Genomic DNA, 14,370 nt, shown 5'->3' on the forward strand with positions numbered 1-14,370 from the left:
CTGTAGTGGGACTCACTTCCATCACCAGGATTCAATCAGCATCAAGCTTCTGAATCCAAGTCATTTATATAGATTAGAAATGAAAAGTTATCACTAATCTCTCAGGCACTCCACTTAATACTTGCCTCCACCCTATCCCTGCATTAATAAGTGCCCACTGCTTCCTTTCTTCCAGCCACTTCCAGATTTTGGTTTTCAACTTCTGTCGCAGCCTTTCATAAGGAACTTTATCAAAGACTTCCAGGATATCTAGGTAAATGGGAGCTTATTTTGCTCTTAACGCCTGGGCGTAAAAGTTTGGCGGAGCACAAGTATTCATCACAAATTCAGGCACAAGCTGCTCTCTATTTTCCAGCCATTAATAATGGATAGAAAATCATAACCAGCTTTTGTCTGAAATTGTTATTAGCACTTCCACTTTGCCAAAATCTTATGCTCGGGTACTGAAAAGGAAAACATGCCCTCTCAAGTCATATGATTTCCTACAGTTCACTTGGGATGTCACAGCCTCAAACATCAGGGTGGATATTACCCTTCTGAAATCAGTGTCTGCTTTTAATAGATTATTGCACTGATAATCCTAAAGTTTGCTCTTGATGATTCATTCCATTATTTTACTAATTATCAATGCAAGACTAATGTAGTCAGTATTTATATTCAAAAAAGCTGATTATGTTAGTTTGTTTCCAATCCAGCAGGACCCATCCAGCATTTATTGGCTTCCTAGCGATGACTGTTAGCAGTTCACAAATCATAGTAACCCCAGATAAATACCATCTGGCCGTAGGAATGTGTTTCTTTGGAGCTCTTTATGGCCGTACAGAATCTCTAGCATGCGGATGTCAAAGTAACTTTACTTTGATTATCTCAGTCATTGGATAATGTGTTACTATAATCTTCAAGGAAGTAGTCCTAAGTGTGTTAAATATTCTGTTTCCCCTCAATTTCACTCCTATTAGTTAAATGTAAGGTTCTAACCTCTTCCCCGATATGCTTTTTTATTGAGAGAATGCTTTGTTCACTTTCAGGTTCCGCTTCTGTCCTCTGACTAGCCTTCTTACATGTTTCTGAAGTTTCCTGTATTCTTTCCAATGAATCCATTCAACTTTCTCCCTATAGGTACTGTAAACTTCATTTTTATTTCTCATTTTAGATTGTCCTGTTAATCTATTTAGGGACATGATTTTGTTTTTAGTCTGCACATTATGTATTTATCTTGCATGCTCAATATTCATCTGAAGTTAAATTTGTTCTCAATTACTGTTTTACCAAACATTTCCCCAATTAACTTGTGTTAGATCTTCCTTCATGCCCGTGAAATTGGCCTTTCTTAAATTATATATCTGGATTTTGGTCCTTGGTAGCGTTGAATCTCAGGTCATATTGAACTTAAATGTTGTGGTAGCTATCACCAAGGTGCCACAACCTCCATTCCCTATATGCTCTCAGGGTCACTTACCGTTACCAAGTTGAGCTGAGAGCTCGATCTTATGATTTTCAGGTGCAATGGGTTGTGAAACAATCATACATCACATTTTGCTAACTTGCATCCTTATTGTGACACCATTTTACCAGCCATTTGCTTACACTGGTAAAGGAGATGAGTATACTCAGAAATAAACAAACATCAGATGCAGGCTGGGGGAACCACTGCTCTACATTCCCCAATGTTAAGGATACTGGCATGTCACCACAAAACTTGACTGCCACTAAATGATTTCTTCCTGCCATTAAACCTCTGAAGTATCACCACCGACTCTCATCCTGTTTTCTTCAGTACTCCTTGTCCCCATTTTCTTTATTCTTCTCAACAATGTCTCCTTAAATTGGTGACCCCGGCCCTGCTAAAATGGATCTTCGTACCTCCCCTATGACCATCCTTCACTTCAATGACCTATGGTGCTTACTTAACGAGTGCAGTACTAGCCTTTCTACTAGCCCATCCACTTCATTGAGCTGGGATAACTCGCCTATCAAGTCCAGTCTATCCCTTCTATTTCACTGACCTATGATGACTCACCTATCTAGTCCAGCACTAGACATTCACCCTCAATAATCCCCTCACATTTATCTGTACTGTGAATTTCTGCACTCTCCAGGTTCATGAAACTTTCCTTCTCACTTCCTGATCAACAAGACATGTGTCACAATTGGACCCCAATCTTTACTACTTGCTTCTAGCATGTACACTTCCCAGATCACACACATCTTGAGTCTCAGTTTTCACAAAGCCCCATGTGAATTGCTGACCCAATTCTGCAGTACTAATTAAAAATAACTCCTTTATTTCAACTAAAGACTACAAATTACATTTCTTCCATTCATGATCTTGATGTCCAGGCACATCTCTCTGATGTAGTAGAGTTTGGATACTTTCATGAAGTAGGTCACCCTAATCCATTTTTCTGCTCAATAAGCTTGGGATCTTACTGAATTCAGAAAAAGATGAATTTTTCTCTGCAACGTACTAAACAGGGCTACAATATACCACCCCTAGGAGTGTACAGCCATGAGTGATGAGCAGAGTCAAACTATGAGGACGTCCACTCTTCAACCAAATTTTGCATCATAGGCTAACAAAATGACTTTTCACTTTTAACATTTAACACCAAAGAAAAAGCAAATGTTCAGGAAATACGGAGTATGACATCACAACTAAAGTTTTGTGATAGACAATAGACATGTCAATGAAATTACAGATATTGGTATGCATAACTGAGATGGAACTTTTAAAAAAATACATTAAGTGATATTCTAACATCTTTTTACTGAATGATGCCAATACCACTTCATTCTTGGCATTAGGCACTGATGTAACCACACAAAGACAGCTAAATTTAGAATTTTAGCATGTACAATTCTCATTCTTCATAAGAACTGAACTTATCAGAGACCAGATCACAGCTGCAGCAACTGTCACTTCAATAATACGGCAAAGTTTGACATTCTGAATGAGTGAACATTTATTAAATGTTCCAAGAAACTTTTCAAAATGCTTGTTGGAATTGAAATATTCTGTATTGTCAATATGAAACAGCTATTCAATTTTATGCTTCTTTCCTTTCTATAAATTAAACATAATTCAAACTATTAAATCCCATTGATTCTTTTCAATACTCTATGGATAGAAACATACCAGTTCATTTCCTGTCTTGGATTGACTCTTTACGAATAGCTTCATAGGTGTACCACTTGCCAATGTCTCCAGAAATTCAGTAAGAAATGGGCTGAATTCATTTCACCTGTATTACAAGCTCATTTCCATTCCCAATAGATACACACATTACAGCTTGTGCAATTTTTGTTTTGAACTAATGTCATTGTTCCCCTTAGTTGCTTCTTTAATAAAATTATGAAAAAGATAACATTTGTAAATCTATGAAGTGTTGATACTCAATTAAGCACATTTACTAACATTCATGGAGTTGTGCAACTTGCAGATAGCTAGTTTACCATTTTTCACAGCTGCAAATCACAATAAATTTTATGCCAGTGAATTTGACCAGCAGAGGTCTGAAAAAAAAAATTCCCATCTGTCCAGTCACACTCAGCAAGCTTGATTTTTTACAAGCTGGGCAGGAGGAGTTGCATCAGGAAAATGCAAAGTAAAGGGACTACAGCTTCAGCATTACACAATTTTACATCCTAAAATGTAGACTCAGACTTTATATGTCAATCATGAATTAACACATTTTTGGCTGAGATAGACTCACCATTGTACTCCTTACAAAGGCAGGATATACCCTACACAGGAACTGCTGGGATGTATTTGTATCTTCCTGTTGCAGCTGAATTGTATGACAAACAAGGTCAAAAGAAACTTACACTGAATATAATGGGAGTTGTTTTAAAAGTAATCTTATCAAATTACTGTATATTTTAGTTTGGAAGCAAACTAAGAATAATTCTAGGTGTATTTCATTTATGTGAATGGCTCAAGTGAAGGGTACATATATATATGATTTGGGAGTTTATTAGATGAAACCCCAGCTCAAAATTTATTCCAAATGCCAAATACAAAATAACAATCTTTGGAACTGAACCAAAACACTTATTTGTCAAGGCAACTCCAAGGGTCAAAATTTCCAGGCTTTGAAAAGCTGCAGGTTTGTATTCATAATTGCCCAAGTGGTGCGTCATTTTAGCACAGACCAGAGAATTCCCAACACGGGGATCTTTTCAGTTGGACGGATTCATACCACAATTGCACACCCAGCAGTTTACAAGTGGTGTGGTATAGGTTTGAAGCACATTACCTGCTAGTCTCTGGAAGAGGATAGCAGGCAACAGAAACACAAAGTGAAGCAACACTATATCCCCAATTTCTGGCAAGCTCATGATCAGAAAATTTTAAAGAAACTCATGGGCACGTGACATTTTGCAGAACAGCCTTTTTGCTGACCCTTGTGGGACGAGGCTTCTTGAGTGCACGTGCAGCAGGTGTAGATGATTGGTAATGGGCCTTTATAAACATGAACACATAAATAACCCTCTCTTAGCTACAATCTTCAGTCAATATTGGACCCTTCTGGAAATTACTCTTATATAATACCATCGCCATTTTGGCCTGCTATGTGGTCTTGTCCCAGCTGAGATCCCACTCCATTACCTTCTCAGAACATTGATATTAAGCCATATCGAATACCTGCCATGTCCACATTAATAGTCCTGTAACTGCACACTGATAACTTCTGTGTTAGTTGCCAGATGAAAATGAATATGCTCAATGGACAATGTGTTCCAAAAGCATCTAGTCTTTGAGTCTGTGCTTTTGGCAGGATCTGGTTCACTGCTAAACAAGTTAGCATCACTCCACCAAAGCCAAGTAAATCACTACTTTTTTTTTAAAAAACAATACTAGAATTTCCAAGACCGCTACAGTTTCTCCTACTCAATTCCTCATTAATGACAACCTCCAGTGATCATTCAACATTATCCAATCTTTTGCTGATGCTTACACTCAATATCAATTTAATTTAAATCACGGATCCTCAGTGGATTCACAATCACTACACCTCAATCTCATCCATGTCTTTCCAGTTTAATTAAAAAATTTTCAAATCTTAATTTTGATGGTTCCAGCTTTAGTTCATTTATTGACAATCAAGGCCTTACAGCCTCTGATCTCAAGTAGAGCTCCTACATTGTTAAAGCTGCCTCCAAGAAGCCGGGCTTCCTCTTTGATACCTAACACTTCTTTTTTCCCCCTCAATAACTCTTAGTCCTCCATAAAGTCCAAGTTTGAAAGAGACAAATACTAGTCCTCTCTCTGGAAAGGTTCTAACATTTCTTTAACAGCCATGAAAAGGTTACAAGAATATTGGTTAGGCAATCCCTCAGGAGGGGATGGAGAAATTGGATATGATAATAGTTAAATATACAATTAATGCCCAGTATAAACTTGCATTGCAGCTTGCAAAGTAGAACTTTCCAGAATCTACCTCAGGGCATGCACTGTATTAATTGATGTAATTAATGGAAAAAGAAAGCTGCAGGTGAAAGATGGTGCATTCTGACCAAAGTACTCACTTAACTATCTAAAAAGTAAATATCTGCATTTTTTATTTTGTATTTCTGTACCAAAGAACAAAATGTTCATCCCAAAAATTGTCTCAATATTAACCACTTTAAATAAGCGAGTTTGCTTAAATTGCATATCGTATTACAATATCCAAAAGCGTTAATTTGAGATGGTTTCTGCATTTCACACCCTGGGTATCATATACACCCTGCCTAAAGTTGAAAACTTTTTCTATTTTGGGAGGGGGAGAACCAGGAAGGAATGGAGTTATACATTCAATAACTGTTAATGCATCATCTCTCACCTGCAGCTTTCCTTTTCCATGAATTACATCAATTAATACACTACATGCCCTGAGATAGATTCTGGAAAGTTCTACTTTGCAAGCTGCAATGCAAGTTTATACTGGGCATTAAATTGTATATTTAACTATTATCATATATGTTACATATTGTGCATGATATATTCTAGATGTAACTAAAAAAAAATCTTCCAAGTTTAAGCAGCCTTGTGATATGTTGGCATCCAAAACTGATGATTCATATTTTTGGGGAAACTGGCTAATGAAATGAGGCAGTGTTTGGTTCAATCACAGTGAATTTTTATCGTCCAAGTCTGAAAGTAGGTGGATGGTGTACTCATCTAGTTCTGTGTTCAGTGCTTTCTTACAGGCCGTTATTGATCAAAACAAAAAACTGGTTTGTTGAGGAATTAGCAGCATGATCGCTGCCTTGTACTACGAACAAAGACTACTTGTTCAGAGCGAACTCAGAAGAAGCTATATAACAAGCTTTGGTAAAATATTGAAGCTGTGCACTATTTCCCTCCATCCCCCATTGTGAAGATAGAATGTTTTCTGTCACAAAGAAGTCTATGTATAGAGTGATGAAATCAAACAGCAAAGTAGCAGTTATTGAATGTATAACTCCATTCCTTCCTGGTTCTCCCCCTCCCAAAATAGAAAACGTTTTCAACTTTAGGCACCATATGATACCCAGGGTGTAAAATGCAGAAACCATCTCAAATTAACACTTTTGGATATTGCAATACGATATGAATTTAAGCAAACTCACTTATTTAAATTGGTTAATATTGAGACAATTTTTGGGATGGATGTTTTGTTCTTTGGTACAGAAATACAAAATAAATAATGCAGATATTCACTTTTTAGATAGTTAAGTGAGTACTTTGGTCAGAATGCACCATCCCTCGCCTGCAGCTTTCCTTTTCCATTAATTAATACAGTACATGCTGAGGTAGATTCTAGAAAGTTCTACTTTCAATCCTATGCTTTTTGTTTGAATCCTCATCTTTAAAAACTTTCAACTAATTTCATTCTGGAATTTTAGATTTCCAATTGGCTAATCTTAGCTGTTGGGCAATTTAACATTGGCAATGTTGTTCACTTAGGAAAGTTATTTATATGATCCACAGAATTACTTCAATTATTCTAAGAGTGGATTCTGATAAAACTGGAGCATTTATATGAATAACCACAGCAGAGCTCATTTTAAAATGTATGACTAATGTTATTTTACAAGTGCCAAAGACTCCTAAAAATTAGTATTTCATACAACTAAGAGTGCCTGAACTCACAGTCACCATATGAAATATTTTGTTCATTCTAAGAGAGTGAACCAGAGGCGTGAAGCACGGTCTCAAGCTAGAATTTTGCACGCACACCGTAGTGGGGAGGCATTCGGGCCGTGCAATTGCATGGGTTTGCATGCCCCGAGCAGATCCATGGCTTACGATCAGCAGCAGCACCATCGACACACCCAAGGACAATCTCACCCACCCAACAACCTCATCTACAAGTAAGAGTCACCAGTGTATAAAGTGTAAATGTGACGCATTCCAGGTGGGGCATGCTGCTCACGTCCTAGCTCCACATTGGAGGGTGCAGAGGCTGAGCTATCATTGCACTGTTCCCCTTCCCTCTCTTCTCCATTCATTGTTTACAATCACTAACATGGAATGCCATTCATTTTCTGCAACTGTGATAAGAGTTATGGGTGGGGTGCAGCCCCCAAGCTGCTCAGAAGTTTTCCTTTTCCCTTCCTCCTTTTAAGAGGTCAGTAGTGGGAGTCCACAGGAAGGGCCTGTTGCCACGGTAGCTTGCTGGCTTAGTTGGCACGTATAGCTGTGCCTCACCTATCGAAACGTCACCAGCCACCGTAGGAGTAAACAACTCCACGAAACATGGCACAGCCTACAAAGACAGAAAAATTGTCTGCAATGCCCCAAACAGTGGTAGTTCGCATTGCTCAGTCATGTTCTGTATTCGTTTTGAAATACAAGTAGCAGGATAGAGAAACATCACTCAGTAAACCAACATTAATGTTACTACTCAAATACAAGATGTCAAATTAAAAAAAACATAAAATGGATCTATATTTCTATGTAAGCAGTAATAGGCACATCAATAGAATTAAAAGCAAATACAAAAGAAAAGAAAAGCAGAAATTTATTCTGCAGGGTACTGAGTACAGACTATACACATTCCCATGAAGTGGAAAGGAAGGGCATCCAAAGCTGAAGCTCCCTGGATGACTAAAGAAATGGAGATTAAAATGAAACAGAAAAGGGGGCTTATAATAAATGTCAGGTTCATAATACAGTAGAGAATCAAGCAGAATACAGAAAGTACAGGAGAACTGAAAAAGGAAATAAGAGGGGCAAAGAGTGTATGAGAAAAGATTAGCAAGTAACTTAAAAGGGAAGTCTTTTTCTAAACAGATAGAGTAAAGGATAGTCAAAGGAAGGGTGTGGGCTCCCTGGACGGTGTAGTCTCACACCATTTTGGTTTGACACTATAGAGTCTAAATCCAGTGCAGTGTATGGTCAGGTTGCACCCTATATGGGCACTTTGCAAAACCACTTAAGCTCAATTTAAATGTGTAGATAGCAGGGATCCCCTTCTCTTGAGGAATTAATTTTTTTAAAAACTGTTGAGAGCTCTGCCCATGTCCATATCCAGATATTTGCATAGCTCTCTCCGAGTCAAGCCTGCTGTTCCAGACAGACAGGAAGCAGTCAGGCAATGTAAACACTGTTCTGCCCGGTTAGAACTCAAACTTGGACCAGTAGTTGCACTGTAAAGGCACCCTTAATGTTACTGGTAAATTACAGTAAAAAGTGGATAATTGTTTGTAGAAATAATCTCATTAGACAATGCAACTGACCATCACAGCCATAAAAATCCCCCAGCACATTCAAAAGGTTGATTTTAGAATTGTGCTATAAACTCCATACACCTCTACAAAAATATTCACACTGTACAATGGCTATTTCATTTTTTTAAAAAGAGAAAAACACCATTTCACTCTGTAGTGAGGTTTAACCTTTTTCCCCCATCTGGAGCCAAGGCAATCTAATGTGATACACATCTTATTAGTTACATTACTTAATCAAATAGTTTTTCATATTGTACTACATTTAATAATAGTTCATTCACTCATGGCGAATTCAAGTCGACGGACATATTCTTATATCAGCAATAACAGTAATTACACAATATCTTACATCAACCATTTGTCAAAGGAATGCGATTTTGGCCAGTGTCCCACAACCCCAAACAATCCAGAATGACTGGTAAAACAATTAAAAGCCGCGGAAAATGCCAACATATTGCATTTTACTAATCAGTTTTATTAACGTGGTCCGAAACAAAAGTCACTGTTATTCTAAAAGGTTAAAAGTGGCCGAGGCAAACTTCACTACCACGTATGCTGAAACTGTACGGAGCACATCTGCGAGGATTGATTGCATCAAGTGGGAAATTGATCCCGCAGCAAGAGACGGCCAATGCGAGGTCTGACATCTAACAATACCAATATTAATAAAAGTTAATGACCCACTCCAGGGGAATAAGTTAGTTTCTTAACAAAGAACTAAAGGTGTATTTGAATCAGACAACTTAGCAACTAGCGACATTCGCGATGGAAAACGTCCAGTTCGTGTTTACTCCGAAAATAAAGCGCCTACACATTAATTATTAGATTAAAAGTACAATTTTGACAAAAAAAATAAACGGCGAATTGAGTATAAATGAAGTTCCAGAACTTTCCATTTTCTCCTCACTCCCACATCAAAGCGCAAGAGTTTATATATTATATATATATATATGTATGTATATGAAAGCTGTTTCTCGGTTCACTTTTACTCTAACAATGAAAAAATTGATGCGCTTAAATATATTTTAAGCCAAGAAATAGAAGGAAACCCCAAGAAAACCTGTTGAGGCGCAAACTAACAGCGGTGAGGCGGGCGGAGAAATCCATCTCGCTCAGCAGAACCGTTTGAAATTCAGCACGCTCGAGGGAGTGAAAAACACAGAAAATGGGGGGGGGGGGGCGGATAACAAGACTAATTACACTCAAACACAGTTTTCAAGTAAACCTGCACACGTGCATTCACATTGTGAATTTTTTTAAAAAAAATCTTCTCAGATTTGTTCAGTGCCTGTTACTTACTCTCCGCCAAGAGGATGAAAAGCCCAAAGAGGCACGACGCCATCTTGAAAACAGTCGTTCGCGGACTGAGTGCGCCTGCGTAAAGACCACAATTTGATGGGGAGGATGCAGTTACCCAGCGGTACGGCACCATAGCAACGGGGGGCAGGGGAGGATGGAGGCTGCTGGATGCTTTCCTTCAACAAGGTATGTAAGTGCCTTTGAGCCAACCCGTAGAATAACACCGGGTTGTCCCAGTGTCATGAACCCCGAAAAACTGAAAGTGTCACCATAATTTTTTTTGACACAAATAATAAACACCCAATCATGCAAATTAAATCAGAATACAGTTATCCTCATCAACTATGCATTCCAGTCCCTGCGGTGCCCACCTGTTGCGGAAAGCCTCAAGCGTACTGGCAGACATCGTGTGCTCCCTCTCCAGTCAAGGTATGTAAAGGTTGGCAGGAAGCAGAGTAGCTACTTTTTTGCAAGTCCAAGGCTTGGACCAGGACAAGGCGAGGAGGTAGCATCACAGTTTCAGGTTTTACATGTTTGTTTTGCTGCTGATGAAAATTCATTATAAATTGTATTAATCCTAATCTTTTTTTATTCGTTCATGGGATGTGGGCGTCGCTGGCGAGGCCAGCATTTATTGCCCATCCCTAATTGCCTTTGAGAAGGTGGTGATGAGACGCCTTCTTGAATCGCTGCAGTCCGTGTGGTGAATGTTCTCCCATAGTGCTGTTAGGTAGGGAGTTCCAGGATTTTGACCCAGCGACGATGAAGGAGCGGCAGGTGGTATTGTTCCCATATGCCTGCTGCCCTTGTCCTTCTTGGTGGTAGAGGTCATGGGTTTGGGAGGTGCTGTCGAAGAAGCCTTGGCGAGTTGCTGCAGTGCATCCTGTAGATGGTACACACTGCAGCCACGGTGCGCCGGTGGTGAAGGGAGTGAATGTTTAGGGTGGTGGAAGGGGTGCCAATCAAGCAAGCTGCTTTGTCCTGGATGGTGTCGGGCTTCTTGAGTGTTGTTGGAGCTGCACTCATCCAGGCAAGTGGAGAGTATTCCATCACACTCCTGACTTGTGCCTTGTAGATGGTGGAAAGGCTTTGGGGAGTCAGGAGATGAGTCACTCGCCGCAGAATACCCAGCCTCTGACCTGCTCTTGTGGCCACAGTATTTATGTAGCTGGTCCAATTAAGTTTCTGGTCAATGGTGACCCCCAGGATGTTGATGGTGGGGGATTCGGCGATGGTAATGCCACTGAATATCAAGTGGAGGTGGTTAGACTCTCTCTTGCTGGAGATGGTCATTGCCTGGCACTTGTCTGGCACGAATGTTACTTGCCATTTATCAGCCCAAGCTTGGATGTTGTCCAGGTCTTGCTGCATGCGGGCATGGACTGCTTCATTATCTGAGGGGTTGCAAATGGAACTGAACACTGTGCAATCATCAGCGAACATCCCCATTTCTAATCAGTAATATCTCCACACCATGAAACACACAAAAATAAAATCAAACTTTTGATATCTAGTTTGCATTTAATATCTAGACAGCATGGTAAAAACTGGACTGCACACTGAAGTCCTATCTCTTAATCCAATCTTTCTTTCCCTCTCTTTACTTTTTCTGTATCTGATTTGACATGGAGTCACACTCTCTAATTTACACTTCCTTCTCAGTCCCTCCACTGTTTATTTCTCAATCCTTCAATCTGATTGGTTAAGGAGATACACTTTTGGTTGCCCTGTTCACTCAGGTCCCAGATGCCCAGTTTCTCTCGCTCCCTCATGATCAGCTCGCACTGTCAGCAACTTAATGGGCAAAAATGTTTTGAGCTGAACGGTGCAGGGGCAAGTCTAACTAATGGCAGATGCCTTTAGATGCCCTGATAGAGCAAAATCTGGCTCATTAACTATGGAAAATGATACAAGCATATATTTATGGATGTTTCTTGTTTTGTCTATTTCCTTTATGTGATATTCAATATTGAAGGATTTGTGAAGTATAATATTCGTATAGATATGTAACTCATTCTTCCTTCTGGAGTATTTAATTTTGTTGCTGCTATTGCAGGCAGTAAGTTTGGAAAAAAATTACACACGTATATTATGAATGTGTAGTATTAGTTAAAAGTCACAGTTAAAAGAATGATGGATTTGTAAGGGTGTCATATTCTGAACAATTCTAGATTAAATAATTATTATACAACAAATCATGTCACAAATCAATTTTAAAGTAACATGACCAAACAACTAACAACCCAGTAAATGTAGCCCAATAAGCAGCCTCAAAATAGGAGGTCAGAGACGTTACACAAAAATTGTGACTGACCTAGTTAAATTGGACATTTCATCATCTTAAATTGTCAATGAAATTTTCAGGTGGCACATGAATTGTACGTGAAAACAACTATTCTTTTATTCACTGAAATGTGCTCAGCCTTCTTGTGTGTAATTCTGTTTTTATGCAAGTTTTTTTTTGGTAACCGGATATTGCATAGAGACATGTTTAATTCTACTTTCTGCAGACTCATATAGAGCAGCAATGGGATAACTTCACTGTAAAATAACCTCAGTCTACTTTTATATACCCAGCTTTCTACTAAATTAATACTAATCTAGTTCATGTAGGCTATACTTTGAAAGTTGCTCACATGCTAAAATAGAATTCAGCAAGCTGTATGTTTCTCAAAATAATAGATTTCTGTGGTGAATGCTAATTTCATGTGTTTAATGTGTAATTTATTTTTGGAGAGATAAAATTAAAACATTGGAGTTTATTATGCACAGAGATTACCAATTTTAATTTTGCATTATAAGAGGTGATTAGTGAATTTTGATATATGTATTTTTTTTCAGAAAATGTTTTAATCTTTTAATCTATTCTTTCCCATTTGCAGTATTAGAGCTACATTTTTAACATTGGAGTTAATGGCTTTAAATAATTGGCAAGGATCGCATCAATGAGTAAAATAGTATAATTTGAAATTGTTTAAGATAGAGTACAGATCCCTTGAGATCCCAAAACACCCACTCCTTACATTCCATTTGATGTATAATCTATTACTACCTTTTCAATCAGCAAACTTTTTATCCTTTCTAATCCTCTCCTGACCAAAGTGGTTAGAAATTGCCCTTACACTGTTCTCTAAAGTAACAGCAGGCTTTCTGCAGTTACATAGGGCCTGATATTAGGAGGGAGGCGGGTTGCCAGCGGGGGGGTCGACTGGGTGCATGGGTAACCTGCCCAGTAAAATCGGTGGGTTCCCCACGCGATCGTAAATAAATTGAAGCCACTTACCTTGGCTTCCGGGTTTCGCGCTGGAAAGCTGCACAGCAGGCGGACTGCGCACCCGCATCATAGGCTGTCAGCTGGAGGAGCCCTATTTAAAGGGGCAGTCCTTCACTGACTGATGCTGCAGAAAGGAGCCAAAATTACAGCATAGAGCAGCCCAGGGGGAAGGCTGCTCCCAGGTTTAATGATGCCTCGCTCCAGGTCCTACTGGATGGGGTGAGGAGGAGGGGGAGTACAGAAATCTTCTCCCCGGTGGACGGGAGGAAGTGGCCTGCCTCTGCCACCACGAAGGCTTGGCTCGAGGTGGCAGAGGAGGTCACCAGCACCACCAACATATCACACACCTGCATACAGTGCAGGAGGCGCTTCAATGACCTAAGTAGGTCAGCCGAAGTGAGTACATTTACTCATTCCCCTACACTCCGTATGCCACATCACCGCCCCCACCCCACATCTCCTTCTGCACTGCCAACATTACTCTATCACATCACTCCTCACACCCACTCAAAGCTCATCCTCATCTTACCTGCACTTACTCACCTCGCCAGTACTCATCCCACCACTACCACTCAACCCAATCCTCATACAATCTCATGGCTCTGTCTCATACTCACCCTCTCATGCATCTCTTTCATGGTCAGCCTCACCCCACCTGCCACTACCTGTGCTGCAGCCACAGGGCACGCATCACGTATGTGTAGTGAGCATGAAGGGGATGCACAAGGGTGTTTGAGAGTTTGTCATGGTTTTTACTTACATTTGATTTCTGATCAATTCACATTACATATTATATTGTCACCACTATTGCCACACGTCTTGGCCATTCTTGACTGGCTTGTGCAATAATGCCCTTTCATGAGGTTCTCCATGAACACCCTTGATGGCACCCATTGGGTCACCCTACAGTGGGTGTATGTGTAGTTGCACGACTACATTGTGCAGGACCTGTTGCGCAGCACTGTGTTGTGTAGCTCCACGTGGTGGAGGTGGACGGCATTCCTGGCGAGGCTGGTGATGTTGCTCATCCTCCAATGGAGTGATGAATGCAGCAATGGACCCCCCCCCCCAATCCTGATGGTGTGAGTGTGAGGGGGTCC

General features: G+C 39.8%; 1 protein-coding gene across 1 annotated transcript in view; it reads right to left on the minus strand.

Annotated features, from left to right (window-relative positions):
- jam3b (junctional adhesion molecule 3b) overlaps positions 1-10,067 on the minus strand; it is a 59,494-nt gene extending 49,427 nt beyond the window's left edge. Inside the window, exon 1 of the mRNA XM_067971023.1 lies at positions 9,997-10,067. Within this exon, the coding sequence (XP_067827124.1) occupies positions 9,997-10,039 (43 nt within the window). The 5' untranslated portion in view covers positions 10,040-10,067. The remainder of the gene's footprint in view (positions 1-9,996) is intronic.
- Positions 10,068-14,370: the final 4,303 nt, after the last annotated feature.

The sequence above is a fragment of the Heptranchias perlo genome, chromosome 33 (genome assembly GCF_035084215.1).
Source record: "Heptranchias perlo isolate sHepPer1 chromosome 33, sHepPer1.hap1, whole genome shotgun sequence".
Classification (NCBI taxonomy): domain Eukaryota; kingdom Metazoa; phylum Chordata; class Chondrichthyes; order Hexanchiformes; family Hexanchidae; genus Heptranchias; species Heptranchias perlo.